This window comes from Lissotriton vulgaris, chromosome 2_1 (genome assembly GCF_964263255.1).
Source record: "Lissotriton vulgaris chromosome 2_1, aLisVul1.2, whole genome shotgun sequence".
NCBI classification, from domain to species: domain Eukaryota; kingdom Metazoa; phylum Chordata; class Amphibia; order Caudata; family Salamandridae; genus Lissotriton; species Lissotriton vulgaris.
The window spans coordinates 2,037,691,041-2,037,708,853 of NC_141687.1; the positions used below are offsets into that span (position 1 = coordinate 2,037,691,041).

The 17,813-nt window shown below is 44.6% G+C and overlaps 2 protein-coding genes across 2 annotated transcripts in view; one reads left to right on the forward strand and one right to left on the reverse strand.

Moving 5' to 3' along the window:
- The window catches only part of FAM227B (family with sequence similarity 227 member B), a 629,863-nt gene extending 613,699 nt beyond the window's left edge, over positions 1–16,164 (forward strand). The window contains exon 6 of the mRNA XM_086958267.1: positions 15,992–16,164. Coding sequence (XP_086814393.1) covers positions 15,992–16,072 — 81 coding nt within the window. The 3' untranslated portion in view covers positions 16,073–16,164. The remainder of the gene's footprint in view (positions 1–15,991) is intronic.
- GALK2 (galactokinase 2) overlaps positions 13,875–17,813 on the reverse strand; it is a 1,370,458-nt gene continuing 1,366,519 nt past the window's right edge. The window contains exon 10 of the mRNA XM_086958266.1: positions 13,875–16,658. Coding sequence (XP_086814392.1) covers positions 16,448–16,658 — 211 coding nt within the window. The 3' untranslated portion in view covers positions 13,875–16,447. The remainder of the gene's footprint in view (positions 16,659–17,813) is intronic.

Genomic DNA, 17,813 nt, shown 5'->3' on the forward strand with positions numbered 1-17,813 from the left:
AGAAGTAGAATCCTAATGGTGCGTAGGGTTCCTTGGGTAGGCCCTTCCCGGAAATCTTGCCCAGGTGATCGTATAGTTGAGTCCTTTGAGGACCCACATACGGCTCACCACATATGCTCATGGACTACCTATGGGGAAGACTCAGCCATTGTACCTAGGCCTTTAACATTCTTTTACCCCCAACGTCCTTACCAAAACTTTGGGGGGGAATGGTCCTTGGCACGCCACCAGGCCCGTGGAGGGGCAAGAGACAAATGGCAAGCACCACATAGTAGGTGGCTCGGGGCACCAACAGCCAATAGGTTTGGGTGTCTTGAAGAAGTAGATTGACTTCCCATGCCTGTTGGTTCTTTAGCTCCTGCCCATGTTCCACCTTCTCGTGCGGTTCCTGACCCTCCACCTTTGGCTTGCAAACCTGTTGGAATCAGCACCTATTTTCCAAGCCACCTACCGAAGTATGGTACGAAAGAATTGGGGTTGTTGGAAAATCTTAACAACATCACAGCCCCACACCCAGCTCAGGAAACAGCCCCTCTTTCACTGTCCCCCTTAGCACCGCACCTACTGGCCCCACTAACGAATAAAAGGAGCAATGTTGCTTGTACCCACGACACCTCGGTATCTATCCCTGATAAAGAGGAGGTCAACGTAACCTCACATGGGGTTACTATTGAGGCTACAGGGTTACCACAGAGTCCAAGAGGGCCTTGCCTTGTCTCTGCCCCCTCTGCAATTGACCCCGCCTTGGGGCTGAGTGTTTCTGGAATCCCACCGTTAAAGGTCCTTAGTTGGAATGTCGCAGGTCTTGCACGTAACATCGACACTCCCGATTGGATCTCGTTTGTGGAACCGTTCGGGATTTGTCTATTGCAAGAAACCTGGTCCCTGGAACCGCGCCACAGGGTGGGTTATACAACTTTTTTTGTGCCTGCATCCCAGGTATCTGGAACTAAAGGTCGCCCTTCCGGCGGCCTTTTGATCCGGGTTAGCATTACACTAGGATTAACTATAAGACACATCCCCACAAAATCTCCTGATTTGCAGAGACTATCCATCTATTGTCAGGGGGGGCAAAAGTTAGAAGTGTTTAACCTCTATTTAAGGGGGGCTAGGGGTGGTGGCTCTAGGCTTTCCTCAACAGGAATTGAGGAGGAGCTTGGATCCTGTAACACAGACTCCCTGATCATACTGGCTGGAGACCTTAATTGTTGTTTCGAGCCTCTAGCCTGTGAGGACATATTAGATATCTGGGAAGATGATGCTAGGAGAGGTATTCCCTTGCTCTCTCTAAATCCAATTAAAAAATGGACTCAGAGTGCCATTGATATCAATGGCCTTTGTATGGAATATGACCTCAGGCAACTAATGGAAGATCCAAGTCTGAAACCAAGGGAGCACATACCTATAATAGGGTGGGGCACACCTCACGTATTGACTACATTTTGTTGAACCACAAGCTTTGGCCTTACCTTCAAGACATGGAGGTCCTACCGACCTCCGATAGTGACCACAACCCACTAGCCCTGACCCTCACTCCCCCGTGGCAAGGCTTGCCCCTAACGCAGCCACCGCACACATGGAAATCATCTCATGATCTAGTCCCTTCGAACTGCGGTAGGCGGTTAAAATGGAACAAAGTTGCCGCGAATGAGGGAAGGATAGCCCAAGCAAACTCCATAATGTCTACTGTGGAGTTGAGGATTGATTCCACGGAACTTAGTAATTCTGAAGTCTCTAATGTCTTTACAGAAACAACCCTAGCACTAAGCAAGCTGTTTGTTGTCCCCCAGGGAAGAGCTAGGGACAAGAATAGAGCCATGTCTAAGGGTAGAGCTAAATGGTATACTTCTACCTGTGCCACAGCCAAACGTGAACTTATACTGGCAGTGAAATCTAAAGTTCCTGGTCAAATCAGCCTCGCTAGGAAAAAGTACAAAAAAGTCCTGTCTATCGCTAGGGGTATTAACAACAAGGAGGGACAAATTGAGGACAATATTTACCGGGGTCCAATGTACGTGTCCTACTAAGCTGAAGTCAACAAAAATGTACAAAGTTCCCCAAGGGAGGGTAAAAGGGTTAGAGGAGTGACTCTCTCACTGGAAATGGTGTAAAACCATGACAGGGAATAAGGTGATCCCTTATCGGAACTGAGGATGCCTCACACAACTAAAAAGCTGGACGACTGTTGTCATCCTACCTGATGGTTGTATTGTGTCATCATTTGCCTCCTGCTCCAACGACAGGCTGGCGGTGCAATGCCTGCCGGGTAGCACAGAGTGCTCCTCTTTGGTGGAGTTCTTTTGTTCCTGGCCAATGGATGCGTGTGTGTGAGGGGCCTGGGAGGTGAAGAAGTGAGCGTGAAGGAAAAAGTTAAAAAAGGTCAGAAAAGTCCACTTCAGATTACTTTATTCATGTGGCTTGCTGCCTTGTTAAAATAGTGAAGGGAGGGGTACCGAAGCTCAAAAGTTAGGTGATTCGGCTTCGTTCAACCCTCGCCTATAGTGTGGTCAACATGTTTCATGCCTCAACAGCAATTCATCAGGACCTAAGCGTGCTCATCAACTTGTAAGGGAAATCTATCAAGTTTGAAAGAAGTTTCACATACAACCTGCGTGGTGGATGTACCAATGCAGGAGGGTGTCCTGCGTGGGTTCCCGCCCTGTGTGGGAAAAGGGGAGAGAGGAGAGACTCAGTAATTCCCTGCAACCTTGAATGGATTATATATAGTACAGGACTACACATAGAGGGATATTTATCCAATGTTTCGTATGGCTAGGAAGCTCACACTTCTGCACAGTGAGAGAGAAGAATAAAGGAGGTACGCCGTGAAAGTCACGGAGGGGCATGCATTTAGTGAAAACAAATTATGAATACATAAAATGAATGTACACATTGTGTTATATTCATGCTTGTCACTCAATTGTGTGTCGAAGCCAAAGGGTAGGTGAGCCATAAGCACTTCAAAGGGGGGGGAAAGGAGATTGAAAAGACACAGAGTGTTAGATTAATCATACAGTATTGATATCTTACCCCTAATCCTTGGTGGATGGTCCCCACAGACTGTCCTTGTGGGGCCTGAGCTGTTAGGTAATTACCTGTATAGGAGAAGGGGGTAGGGAGGGAAAAGGGCCGAATAGCCAAGGTTAAATAGTCCTCTTAGATGTAGGCCCTCAAAGAGTGTGGACATGGTAGATTGGATTAACCAACGAGCCTCATGGGGTCCAGCCACGGGCCCCTGAAGCCCCAGGGGACGTGGTCCGGGCCAAGCCAGCCGCGGAGATAACAACCCCACGAGCACCTGCCGAACACCGGACAGCCCCGCCGCCCGGAGCCGATCGCGGTCAATTTACCCAAGGGAAAGTGCTTCCGGGAGGCGATCGCCGCACGCGCCCCAATTCAGGAGGCGAGTCTACCCTGAGCCCGGAGGAACCCAGCGGGCACAGCACCCCAGCGGCGGCCGGGACAAGACCCGTCCGTGTGAGTGCTCACCAGGGCGCCGGGACAGAACGGCACAGAGCTGCGCTGGGAATCAGGCGATCTGGGGATAACATGGGCATTCCCCAAAATGCTCGTCCCCACACCTTACCTTGTTAGCTCGAGGCAAATGCCGGAATGCACCTACCCCTACCACGACAGCGATGCAGGATCGCAGGACAGCCGGTAACCTGGTTGGGGTCTCGGTAGTGCTTAAATGCGAGACTCCGCGGGCGCCATGAGGGGGCGTGGTCAGAAGAGCGTTGCTAGGTGACACAGTCAAGCGCGGTGTGGTAGGCGGGGAGGGGGAGATAGTATTAAACACAGCGTCCAATTGGAGCGCCATTTTGGAATGGGAAAACTCCCAATGGGGCGAATGTCATGGTCTGATCGAGTCAGTTGAAACGGGGATGCCAATTACTAGAAAGCCTCATCAAACTAATGGCCAATTATCATTTTCTGATCGAGTCAGTTGAAACGGAGATGCCAATTAATAGAAAGCCTCATAAAACTAATGGCCAATTATAGTACAATCTCAAGTTATGTTTTCAGGGTCCGTGTAGAGTGGGTTACACAAGGATATTTGAGAAAGGATAATAACCATTCCTACAGGCCAATAAAGAGGAAACGGTATGTACTATCGCCCCGAGTGACAGAGGGGAAAATTACAGCCAGTTGGTAAGCAGCAATCTCCATAGTTGTAGTTACGGAGTGACTGTGTATCAATTACTTCAGTTGTCCAAGAGACTAGAGATGGGCTACCTGGAGCATGGAGGTGGGGTGCCCAGAGCATGATCCATCAAGGATGTAACCAATGTGACATGAAGGGGCATCAGGGGGTCGAGGGGAGCATAGAGTAAGGGGCTATATGTCCCATATGTCGACCGTGAAGGGGTACTCTGTTTCATCTGTAGCTGCTATGGCAATCTAAGCATGATTTATCTGGCCAGCATATTCCATGGTACAGAGTCATTAAGTCCTTGTGTGTCTGTCTGTAGACGATGCACCCATCGCTGTTCCATTCTATACAATGCTCGTTGAGTGATAGATGGATGACATTCAAGGACAGTCCATTGTATGCTCTCGGCGGAGTGGCAATGTTCTCTGCAATGTTCATATAACCGGGTGTGTGACTTCTTACAGCGAATATTACTGTTATGTTCCATGATGCGGAATTTTACAACACGCATCGTCATGCCGATGTAGTTTAGCTTGCATGGACAAGTCAGCATGTAGATGCATTTAGAACTATTGCAGTTCGTGTGTTTGTTTAGATGCCAGGTGAAATCTTTGGACAGCATTATGGATTTCCCTTGGGTTGTCTGAGGGCATATCGCACATGATCCGCATCGGTAGTGGCCCGTGACCGGGGGCAATTCCCAGAGGGTGTTCTGGGGACGGATGTTCGTCTTCTTCGGGCGAGTGTGGATCAGAGTATCCTTGAGATTAGATGTTCTTTTAAAGGCAAAGCGGGGCCGAGGAATATCCAAGCCTGACGAATTCAGAATCCCCCAGTGGGAGTTCACAGTTTTTTTAATGAACGCAGAGTTTTTAGTGTAGGAGGTAACGCAGGTAATGGTGCCCTCTTTTTCTTTAGTGTGGATTTCCAGGAGAGAGTCTCTGTTGTTATTGAGCGCCCTCTTTACTGATTTTGTGAGGAGTCTTGTCGGGTATCCCCTGTCCTGGAGTTTATGTTGTAAGGTGGTGGCTTCTTGTTTATAGTCTGTTACTGAGGTGCAGTTTCTGCGGAGCCTCAAAAATTGTCCAAAAGGCAGATTATCCCTCAAGGCCCTGGTGTGGTGACTATTATACAGAAGAAGGCTGTTTCTATCAGTTTCTTTTTTGTAGAGGGTAGTTGTGATCTCTGTCGGATTTCATTGAATCGTTAGATCCAAGAAGGGTACAGACTGTTCAGAGATGGTACTCGTGAATTTCAAAAAGGGATCCTGAAGGTTGAGCCATGTACAGAACGCCTCACAGCTGGTTCAGTCACCTTTCCAGAAAACCAGAATATCGTCGATATAGCGACGCCAAAGGGTGAGGTTTTCGAGGAACGGGTTGTGATCAGATGGGTAGATGTAGTGCTTCTCGAAGGTCGCCATGTAGATACATGCCAAGCTATCGCTAGGGGTGTCTACGAAACTAATTTCTGGAACTATTTAATGATGGCTAGTTCCCAGAAAGATTCGAAGGCCTTTTGGGAATTGTTGAGAGCCAGGGATAAACCCGCTGACTCTCTTCTGACATGTAACATCACGGGGGAGGCTTGGTTTGCTCACTTTTCTAAGCTTTATTCTCTTCCTGAGGTTTCTGTAGATGCCACTTCGGATCCACCTCACCGAGTGTCGGTTGACCACTTAAATGAGGACCACCTTTTTCTCACTAAAGAAGTTGAAAGGGCAATTAAGTGCCTGGTTGCCAATAAAGCTGCAGGGCCTGATGGCATTCCTGGTGACTTAATGCGGGCCAATCCGGAGGTGTGGAGCAAACTCATTGCCTTACTCCTAAATGCAGCACTGATGGGGGGATGTTTGCCCGATTCCTGGAGGGGAGCGGAGGTCGTCCCGATCTTTAAAAAAGGTTGCCGGGACGACCCCCCTAATTATCGCCCAAGTATTTTTTTAGACTCCTCCCAGAAGATAGCGGGCAAGGTAGTTCTAGGCAGGATCCTACAGTGGGTTGATGACAATCAAGCATTGTCAGACTTCCAGGCTGGTTTTATATCCGGAACGGGTACCATCGAACAGACATTCCGCTTACTAATGTTATACTGGAAAGTGGTCGTATTGGGCAAGGGCAGTCTGTATCTCGCATTTATAGACCTACGGGCTGACCTGGTCCCACGCGTCCAGCTGTGGAGTGTCTTAGAGGGCTTGGGTTTTCCCCCCTACCTTCTTAGCATGCTTATTAAGTTCCACAAGAGTAATTTTGCGCAGATCAGGTGGGGAGATCAGGGCCAAAAAACACCACGTATTCCTGTAAATAGGGGAGTCCGCCAGGGTTGCGTGCTAGCCCCCACCCTGTTTTCTCTCTATATTAATGGGGTGGTGGAGCATCTGCTTAAACATCCAGCAGACGCACCTTCCCAGGCTGGCAGTAAAATCCCTACCCTCCTATTTGCATATGACACCCTCCTTATCTCAAAGACTCCAACAGGCCTCCAAATCTTTACTCTCCAGCTTCAAGATATTCTGTGATTTGAGGGGTCTTGCCATTAATGTAGGTAAAACTAAATTTCTGGTCTTAAACCCCCCAAGGAAAACTGTCACTCCACCCACCTTGGACTCAGGCCCACTTAAGGGTAAAAGAGTTCGATTATTTAGGTATCCGCCTCTCCGACTCTATGAACTGGCAGGCCCACCATCAAAAGATCTCCCTGTCATATAAGAGGTTAACAGGGGCCCTATTGAAGGAACAACGTGCTCCGTCCCTCAAACCAATTGGTGCTGTACTTGACATCTATAGGGCAAGGGTGGTGAGCGCAGCTCTGTATGGGTCTGAATTGTGGGGCGTGCAGAACACAGATTTTCTGAGGAGCCTAGAAAACAAATTTCATAAAGACCTTATGAGGCTACCGCATAGTACCCCTTCCACTCTTATTAGATGCGGGCACACGCCCAAAAATGAACAGGCGAGGCTACGTCCCCTTCTCTTGTGGGCACGAATATGGAGGGTACCAGAATTATCCAGTTATGCTGAAGGCTTGAGGGAACTCCTCATTACATCTGGCTGGCCCAAGGTCCACTGGCTTAGAGAAGTTAAGCGGCTTCTCTATGACCTAGGACTTGAAGACGCCTGGGCTAATAGATCTGCCCCCCCAAAAGAGACACTTAAGAAGCTATACTGGTCCTGGGTGACAAATGAGCGAAACATTAACTCCAAACTATGTAGATCTACTGCAGAATTTTTGATGGTTAAGGAGCTCCCACTTAGAGAACCTTATCGAGACATGATCCACAAATCTTGGGACAGGGCATTATACTTCAAATTTAGGGTGGGTGTCTTGCGACTAGGACAGTTAACAGCAACTTGGAAATCATCGCTACAATCTATTCTATATTGCCCTTTTTGTGATAATAGACAAGAGACAGTTCCCCACCTAATGTTTGAATGCCCAGCCTATGCAGCCCCGAGCCGCATGTGGCTGAAACCGTTATGTAGGAATCTTGGCACTAGATCTCATTTGGAAGCGTTACGCATACTAAGATCTGATGCCCACCTCCCTGTTTGCTTGCTGTTTGGCGAAATTCTTGGGTTGGGCCTGGCGGATTAGATCTGCCAGACAATTGAGTCTCCAATAATATGTACTGCATTACACTATTGTTCTCCTTTTTGCTGCTATCAAAATCTCTCCACAAATGAGTGTTTCCCCAAACCGCAGGTGTTGGTTTTGTCCTTTTAACATTTTTTATTGTAGAATATAATGCTAAAATGTACTGCTCTTTTATTCCCTTATACTGTAATGCCAGTACTGTGTTTTTATATTTCTTGTACTGTAATGCTTTTTATGATATGACTAAAATATCGAAATAAAGCTTCTACTACTACTAATAAACATGATTTATTTTCAATAAAATAAACACAATCGAAGCATGCAATACCAATAAGTTAGTTGCACTTTGAAAAAGAGAGCTTTTTCAAGCCAACTATCCCAAGATAAACTGTAATTTAAGAAGTACAAATGGGCAACTCATAATGTGGTCTAACATTGCCATCTCAGGGTGCTGGTGACACTTACAAGCCACTCAGCCATTAGACTCATGGTTCATGATGTCACCCGAACCTCTTGAATGGCAATATTTGACCTTATTATACTGTTAGCTGCAGACAATGCATAGCATAACTCATGCCACCGTCAATGTTTTGCTATTGGAGGTCAGTCTTTTTTCATGCACCATTTTAAAATGTGTGCTTTGATTTGGGTCTTCTGAATGGAGGGCACTGTGTGTTATGGTGTGCAGTGAGTTTTGCACACCATAACTTGCAAATTTAATTGATTTTGTGAGTTTCAGCCAGAATAATACCTTAGTTTAAACAATTTTTTCCAGTAAATTGTAATTTTTATTTTCCATGACGCACTTAATTTACTCCCAATGTTGTGCATGGGCTTTGGCTATGTGCAGCAGGGGGTTTGTTCATTGACCAGACCCCTGCAGGCACCGGACCCCTGCAGGCACCAAACCCCTGCTGCACTCAGCCAAAGGCCATGCACAGCAGTGGATGGAAATTGAGTGCATCATAAAAAAAAGTAACACTGCACTCAATCTGTTGCAGGTGGCACAACTCTACTGCACCCACAGCCTTTGGCCATTCACAATGGAGGTTGACTATAGGGCCTAACCTGTAGACAGGTCCTGGGCCAACACCTATGGCCAGACCCTAACACACAATTGCAACTCATGCTGTGCATTCTCTTTGGCTGTGTACAGAGGGATGTTGGCTGCAGGGCTTAGCCAATGATGGCAGTCAGTCCTTGCCCTTTATTATGGCAATATTATTTTCCCATTTCTTCAATTATTTATTTTAGTGAAAAAAATAAAAGTTTTCTTCGCATAATAATGCCCTTTTGCTGCTAACAACAAAGCAACTGCATGATTGCGATGTTTCATTTATCAACGTCTCTGGGTTCCTTCCTTACACTTACATGAAGTCTGGCATCTGTCATGGTGCCCCCCACCCAATGCTGTGAAATTGTTTTTCCTAGCGTGAAGACGGATTTAAAATAAAAAAAATCACACATTTGAAGCTGACAAACAAAAAATAAGCCCTCGACCAATCACATTAAAAAAAACTGAAATTCGAGATTCCTGAATCGTGATTTTAAACATCCGGTGTTAACCCTTTAAAGCAGAGCTTTCCAAACTGTATGTTCCGACACAGTACTGTGTCCCCTGCAAATGGTGGGTGTGTAGCGGGATGACACCGGCATTAATGAGCACTTAGAACATAACTGCTGCTAATTAAAAGGCATTCCTTTGAAAGAGTGTCAGCAAACAACGCCGCAGCAGCAGCGCGGACTCCGAGACACTCTGCTCTATGGGGGCCGGGAGTTTAACAACAATGCCTCGTTAACAAATAAATGGTCCCTTAAAGACCTGCGAAGTACTGGGGAGCGGCTGTGTGCGTGCCCAGGAAGCGGTCTCTGCCCAGGCTGCCACACACACTGGGTGAGGTGACAGAGGGTGACAGACAGAGGAAGACAGAGGGAGGGAGAGAGAGTGGGAGGGAGATAGAGAGGTAGACAGAGAGAGAGAGGGAACCAGAGAGGGAGAGAGGAGGGAGGGAGACAGAGAGAGAGAGAGGGAACCAGAGAGGGAGAGAGGAGGGAGGGAGACAGAGGGACGAAGACAGAGGGAGACAGAAAGAGAGACAGAGGGTGACAGACAGAGAGAGAGGGAGACAGAGAGAGGAAGACAGAGGGAGGGAGGCAGAGGGAGGGAGGCAGAGGTAGGGGAGACAGAGGGAGAGGGAGACAGAGAGGGAGAGAGGGCGAGAATGAGGGAGAGAGGAAGGGAGAGAGAGAGAGAGAGAGAGAGAGAGACTGAGGCAACAGACAGAGGGAGGGGGTGACAGAGGGAGGGAGACAAAGGGAGGGAGACAGACAGAGGGAGACAGACAGAGGGAGACAGACAGAGGGAGACAGGCAAAGGGAGACAGGCAAAGGGAGACAGGCAAAGGGAGACAGACAAAGGGAGACAGGCAAAAGGAGACAGGCAAAGGGAGACAGGCAAAGGGAGACAGACAAAGGGAGACAGACAAAGGGAGACAGGCAAAGGGAGACAGACAGAGGGAGACAGACAGAGGGAGACAGACAGAGGGAGGGAGACAGAGGGAGGGAGACAGAGGGACAGAGGGAGGGAGACAGAGGGAGAGAGACTGAGGGAGGGAGGGAGACTGATAGAGGGAGGGAGACAGACAGAAGGAGGTAGACAGACAGAGGGAGGGAGAGAGAGAGGGGAAGGGGGACAGAGAGAGGGAGGGAGACAGACAGGGATAGAGACAGCGACAGGGACAGACAGACGGGGACAGGGGCAGAGAGAAAGGCAGACAGATAGAGGCACAGACAGACGGAGAGGGAGACAGGGACATACAGGGAGGGACAGCCAAACAGATAGAGGCAGAGACGGGGACAGACAGAGGCAGAGACTGTGACAGGCAGAGAGACAGAGAGGCAGAGGGAGACAGAGGGAGAGGGAGAGGGAGAGGGAGACCGTAGGAGGGAGAGAGACAGACAGAGGGAGAGGGAGGGTGACAGAGGGAGGGAGACAGAGGAATGGAGATAGAGGGAGGGAGACATAGGGACAGAGATAGAGAGAGGAAGACAGAGAGCGAGAGACAGACAGAGGGAGGAGGGCGAAAGAGGGAGGGAGACAGAGGGAGGTAGACAGTCAGAGAGAGACAGAGGGAGGTAGACTGACAGAGGGAGACAGACAGAGGGAGGGAGGGAAAAAGAGACAGAGAGAGGGAGACAGAGAGAGGCAGACAGTTAGATAGAGAGGGAGACAGACAGAGTGAGTGAGAACCCCCCCAAACCCCTTTAGGTGGTTCGGGCTCGCTCGCTACGATCTCTCGCTACACTGCCTTACTGTGTCCCAAAATAATGCATTTCAAAAAAGTGTGTCACCAACATGAAAAGTTTGGAAAGCTGTGCTTTAGAGCATACTCAGCAACTTTGTTCAAATAGTTATATCGCAAAAACTATTGAATGGATTAAAACCAAAGAAATAAAAGCATAGTTTGGAGTAAAGTTTTACTTTCATACATAGTTTGAAGTAAATCTGCTCAGGTTTTTTTCCTGTAAGCGGGAGCAAAATGCTCTATTGGAGATAAAATATAAAAACACATGTTTAGATTTTTTCACATGGACAATGACATTCTGATTAAGACTAATTCTATCATCATGAAGTTGGTTTTGGTAAGGTGGGGTTTTCACATTTTTCTAGAGAGCGGATGCCAAGCTGTCTATCTTTGTGATGTGTTCTTAGAAGAAGAGATCTGTGTTAATGGTGAATCCACATAATTTCATGTTGGAGAGTTAAAATTGAATCTGAAGTTGTCTGGTGCTTTTGGTGAGCAGGAAGAATTCTGTCTGAGGAGCTATAGGCAGCTATTTGTATTATCTTGTGACACATTTTCAGTCATTGAGGTTCACAGGTTATGGCTATTTTGAGGACGATATGTGGATCATTGGTATGCTGATGTATCTAGATGATCATACTTCTTTGCTATGCCTTCTAAACTGTCATGTATCATAGCAGCCCATCGATTAATCTTCTTACACAAGTAAACTCATATCTCTGGTACTGATCTAAGTGATCAAACTCCAGGCAACCCTAGATCAATTCTGCATTTCTATTTTTAATTTAATTTAGGAATGTCCATAGGTTTTTCTCCAATGGGTACTCTGCACTTCTACCCTTCTCTCCCCTGTAAGTTCTTCAATCCTTGCCTTGAAACCTCCATCTTCATTGCCAGTCAGTTCATTCAAAAGTGAAGAAGTCATAATGACTATGGTTCCTCCTCCATCTACTAGAGTCTGCAAATGTTGTGGTGGTCTCCACAGAACTGTGTATTTTGGGTTTTGGTACATTTTCAACAACTGGTGTCGCTAAGACCTTTGACCTTCTCTCAAGCTGTGGTGGTGCAGTAGGAACCACTCATGTCGTAACTGGATCAGTATCAATGGAAATCAAAGCTACTGGCCGTCTCACACCTGGTGGAGCAATTTGTAAAACCTGTAACGGTCATTCAATAGGGGATGCATGTGAATCCACTGGAGTACTAGCTACAGTCTGATGAGCACTTGCACTTATCTCTCCAGGGTCAGTATATTTTACAGGTGGTGGCGGTTGGGAAGACATTTGTTCTACTATTTCGTCTCCTGAATCAATATCTGAGTCACCCTCTCCTTGTATAGCCACATCCCTACTTTTTCTCGTACTCTCTGATTTAAGAACCCAATATAATCTGGTTTCTTCAATATGGTTCCTTCCTCTAGTTACACTATTCTTAATTTCATAGTGCATTTGCATAATTTTTCATTGCTCTTCCTGTCCTTCTCTGATATTTCTCCTTCGCTTTTTCCCTCGCAACCTTTTCCCAGGCATTAAGAGCCTCATATTGCATGGGTCGAGGTGGTGGCTTCATCTCGTAAACTTTTCCATTCAAATGATCTAGGATTCAAGTGTTAAATGCCCCATACCTCGGAAATCTTAAAACACCCTATTTTTCCGTAATTCTTTCCCACTGTTTTAGCCATAGACAAGCCATGTTCAGAGGCAATAATGTATGCCAGAGTACCCTCAGGAGGAGCCTCATCTCCTTTTTGAACAGGAATAGTTTCATCACCCCTAACAAATTTCTTAAAATCCTTAAAACAGTTCATAGTGACAGATTCCAAGTTTTCACATAAACTCAAATGTTTTGATTCTGTTCCATATATGTCAAATAAAAAAATAATTTTAAAAAATCACATCCTAAATTTCACTCGATTCTTTAAGAAATCGGAAAGAACTCAAGTCAACAATATCCAACCACAATACGGCACAGGACACCTTCTAACCAATGGCAGCGTGAAAGTACACCAACTGTCTAAATCCCAGCTCACCCACCTTCACAATTTTCTTCATTTTCATACACTCTTTCAAATAACCTCTTAAATAACTTCTTGTTTGCTCGTGTAAGGAAAAATGTGGTATCTCATTCACTCAAGAATATTCTACAATCGCAAGGGACTTCTCCACCCACACCAAGTAATGCAGCTTCACCTATTTACACAATAAGGCTCCACTAACATTAACAAAGACTAATCAAACACAACAGCTTGTCCCTAACGTTACCAATGGAAGTGATGGTACCTCACACTCCTCATCACCTCCTCCTGCAAACAAGATTATAGCATTTGTTATTATCCCGGAACCATCCGGAAATCAACATCTCCTCTTCAAAAACTCTTCGATATTTCTCATACAACCTGCAAGGAAAAACGCATACAACCACACAACTCACAACCGCAACATTTTCACTCTATTAATACTCACACCTTCAAAACCGCAACCACCAAACCGCAACCGCTTTTGGACACTGCTGCACCATGCCGCCTGGATCTGGACACTGGAATCGGGTATTACTTTTAATGTAGCTCTGGTGCTCATTTTAATGCTCCATTCAGGGTGTTAACCTTTTCCTCTGCTACCAAAAACTGAGGAAGCCTGAGGATTAGCCAAGAATGGTACTTTTGTCTAAACGCCCAACAGATTTCAGCCCTTGGGAAATCCTGTTGGCTCTTGAAAAGGTTGACGGACCTTTGCCATCGTTTTAGAGCAGAGCTAGAACAAGGGTTAAACTTTGCATACATCATCAATAGTTAGATTAATGTTCAGTCAATGATGAGAGGTTGATGACATTTTGAACACCTTTATTTATCTTAAAGGATTAGCATTATTTTTGTTGTATTTATTCAGATTAGTTGTTTTACGGAAATGGCAATAGAGGTTTGATTAGTGACAGCATAAATCATTACAGACTGTTCCATAAAGCACAATTGTCTCTTAACTAGCTAAGGAGCATAATCTACCCTAAATAGAATCTGTGAAGAATTCTTTGCGGAAAAGAGCAGGATTCAGAATATGAAAAGAACTAGAGTAGTTATAGGCAAGTTCCTTACAGCTGCAGAAGCAACCACTTTAAAAAAGTGAACTTGAAGTAGCGTTGATCGAAGATAGTCCATAAATATAGGAAGAATAAAGCCACCTTCAGTAGTAGCTGTCGGTGACAAAGAAGTCACTCTCCAATAAAAGACACACAGGCAGAATAAAGGGATCTCAGTCAGAGTCTTCTTCTCATCTAATTCATCTTCTACTCTAACTAGCTAGGAACACTTATTAATATAAAACCACATAATGTATCGATAACGGTATGGTGTTCACTCTTCTCCTCCAATGGAAACCACTCGTCCAATGGTGTTGTCAACTTCAGATGCTTCTCCTCTCAATTCCTACGATAAACAATCACGTCGATATAGTGTAAAACTTTGGGGCATATGTACAAGCCTCTATCGCCACCACAACGTCACTTTTGCCTATGTTGTGGTTGTGTGATAGGGGCTGCGCCTTATTTACAAGGCAGTGTTAAGCCACTTAACGTGGCTTAGCGCTTCCTTGTACATAAGGCTCCTTTTCACGCTATGCTTAGCGTGAAAGGTGCGTGCAGTGGGTCTTCATGGTGGGCGGTCCACCGTGACATCCATTGTATTTGACACTGTCCCCTATGTACAAGGGTGGCGTACCTAGGAGGCAGTGCCAAAATTAAGAACATGATAACCCTGGTCTTAAGTTGGCGAAACAAAGACAAATACATTATTTCTCCTCGTTTTTGCTTATTCCATGTGTGCTGCCTTGTGCAGCATACATGGAAAAAGCAAAATGTCATGGTTTGTTTATGTACATGATGGTGTCCCTTCCTGTACATAAACAAACCTTTACAAAAAAGGCCATTGTGTCACTTTTATGTGTGTTGCATGAAGCACACATAAAAGTAAATAATTCTCCCCTGCATGCAGACACCCTTGCACTGCGGTGCAAGGGCGCCTGCGTTGGCGCAAAGTTGCTGAACGTAGCGCCATTGCAGGGAGAAATGCAAGGCTGCACTACATTCTTGTAAATATGGTGTAGCCTTGAGTTTCAGAAGAGGCGGAGCGTGCCGTTAAGCCAAGGAGGCTAACGGCACAGTCTGCCACTTCCTTGTACATATCCCCCAATGTTTCAAGATTTTTTTCTGATGAGAACCTTCTTACCTAAGGTAGAATATGTGCTGTATGTCCATTGTGAATACAAAGCAAGTTGAATATGATGAAGCAAAACTAGCAATAATTTTCTGTAAGGCAGGCATTAATTATATCTAAAATCATTATTTACTCAAGTAGTCACAGCAGCTCATTTTATTAAGAAAGTGACAATCATGGTGTGAGGAAGCTAAAGAAACGGATTTTAAGTCAGCACATTCTTAAGCAAGATGCTGGTGATAGGAAAAATGTTCTAAATAAATGTGAATTAAGCTATAAGCAAGACAGAAATGAAAGGCCTTTAAGCCTAACTAAGAGGCACTTTTAAGAATGATCGCTTCATTCAAAAAATGCTCTTCTATATTATTTTTTATACGTTTAAGTACAAAACATTTTCCCTACATTTGATTAGTCTAGGAGTCCTTTACTAAATCAACAATACATTTGAATAGGATTCTTTCACGTGCACAATTTTCTGCCTTCCATTTTGTATGTGAAAACATTTTCAGTTTAAACGCATTCTAAAGTGCAATTCTACCATCGTCTGCCAGCCTATTTTTTTTATTTTAAAGCAATTTCCCTCAGCAGCCTTGAAAAACAAGCAAGTCTATTTTGTAATGATCACTACTTACACCATCAAAATCCCTCTTTATTAGTAAAAAGTCCCAAAAATAATTTTCTTAAATTTGTTTGTGTTTGTACATTTACTATTAAAATATTTTTATTTTTTCACAGGAGAAAATACCATTTTCCAGCGACCTTTTTGGAAAAGATCATGTGTCAGAAGAAGATATTTTGGAGAATGATGATGCTTAGTTCTTCTTTACAACTAAAATGAAACAATGCTGGATTATAAAAATAAAGCGTTCCATATGCTGGTCATTCAGTTGTCTTATGTATCCTTTTTTTTAAAGAAACTTATTGCATTTTCTTTAGAAATCTGTAGACTTCTTTAAGTCATAATGGCATGGCAATTGAAGTATCAAGTTAATATTTTTAAATGAAGATCTTTGCAGGAAAGAAATATGTTGAAAGCGCATTCAAGAATTGCAAATTATTTTTACATCTCGGATAAATCTGGTAAATATCTTACTTCTTATGCTCCATGAAAGTTGGGTACTTAATGAAGGACTAGAAAACAGAGAAGATGTTAATTTCAATTTTGCCGAGTGAAAATACCCTTATTTGCTTTTAATTGTTATCAGCTTCCAGGAAAACTAAAGCTCCACTACCAGGTTTGGTGGCAAATATGCTATTTTTAAGCTGAGATAAGCGTTCACCCTTGTAATAAGCCTCTTGCACTTTTGCTATGAAATCTTCCTCAAAACCAACAGGAACCATTGACACAGTGCATCCTCCCCATCCAGCTCCAGTCAGCCGCGAGCCAATTGCTCCACTTTTCCTGAAACGAAGAAACAAATGGTCATAAAAATCGTTTTGTGTCACTTGCTCCTATTCATCCTGAAATGTTTTCACCTGATGCCATCCAAACAAGAGAAATACCTTTAAAAAGTCCCTGAATACAGTATGGTTTTGAAGCCCACAGTTTATATTAAATATGTGTATCAAGCACATGGTGGGGTCTTCACACAAATCAGTGGTCCATCATTGAATAGCAACTAACATCAGATAACAAGATGAGGATGGTGGGTTATTAGTAGATGGAGTTAGGTACCTTTGGCTAGTAATATCAGCACAATCACTAATAAGGTCCAATTAAGTCTCAATAAATGAATCCTTGCTCAATCCTTGGTAGCTTAGTAGACGAGCAGTCAGACTTAACTCAGGAGGTGTGTAAAACATTTAATATCACCAAAATAGTAAATAAGTAAGACACGACACAATACAAATCCAACACCACTTTATAAACATAGTGACTATTCTTATCTTTAAAGTGACAACAAAATGACAAAAATCCAATGTGGGAACCGGAGATATGAATTGTTAAAGTTAAAATAAAAAAGTGCATTCTAGTGCCAAAAAGTTTAAAACACCACTCGCGGCTATCGGCTATCTAGTTGTGCTGTACTGGGACAAAGTCAAAGTTTAAGACCGACTGCGATGGAGCACGGGTTGGATAGGTTGAGTGCTAGGTCCTGCTCAAGATTTTACCTTCGCAGTGAGTAATTTTTTCTGAGCTTTTCTCTCGACAATGAATTCTCTGGTTCCTTGGGTCAGAAGTTGCGTGTGTGCTCACACTGCTCACTTCTCACTAGTGGAGAAGTTATGATGCTCCATTTCCCTACAATGCTCATACTTCCATTTCCCTACAATGCTCATGCCAGGTGAGCATTGTAGGGAAATGGAAATCCTTTAAAGAGAGTCATTTTGTCTCTGGATTTCCCTTCTCTTTTTGAAACTCAGAAGTAGCAACATTGTGTCACCATGGCTTTAAGTGGAAGCTTTTTCTATATAATATACAAGCCATAGTTGCTGCTTATTTATCTTATGCAACTAACAACCATTGACAAAGCCAATAGGCCTGGCTTGTTGGCGGCATGATCTTACTTGTTGTATCATATATCTGGATGCAATGACAAACAGCAAAATACAAGTC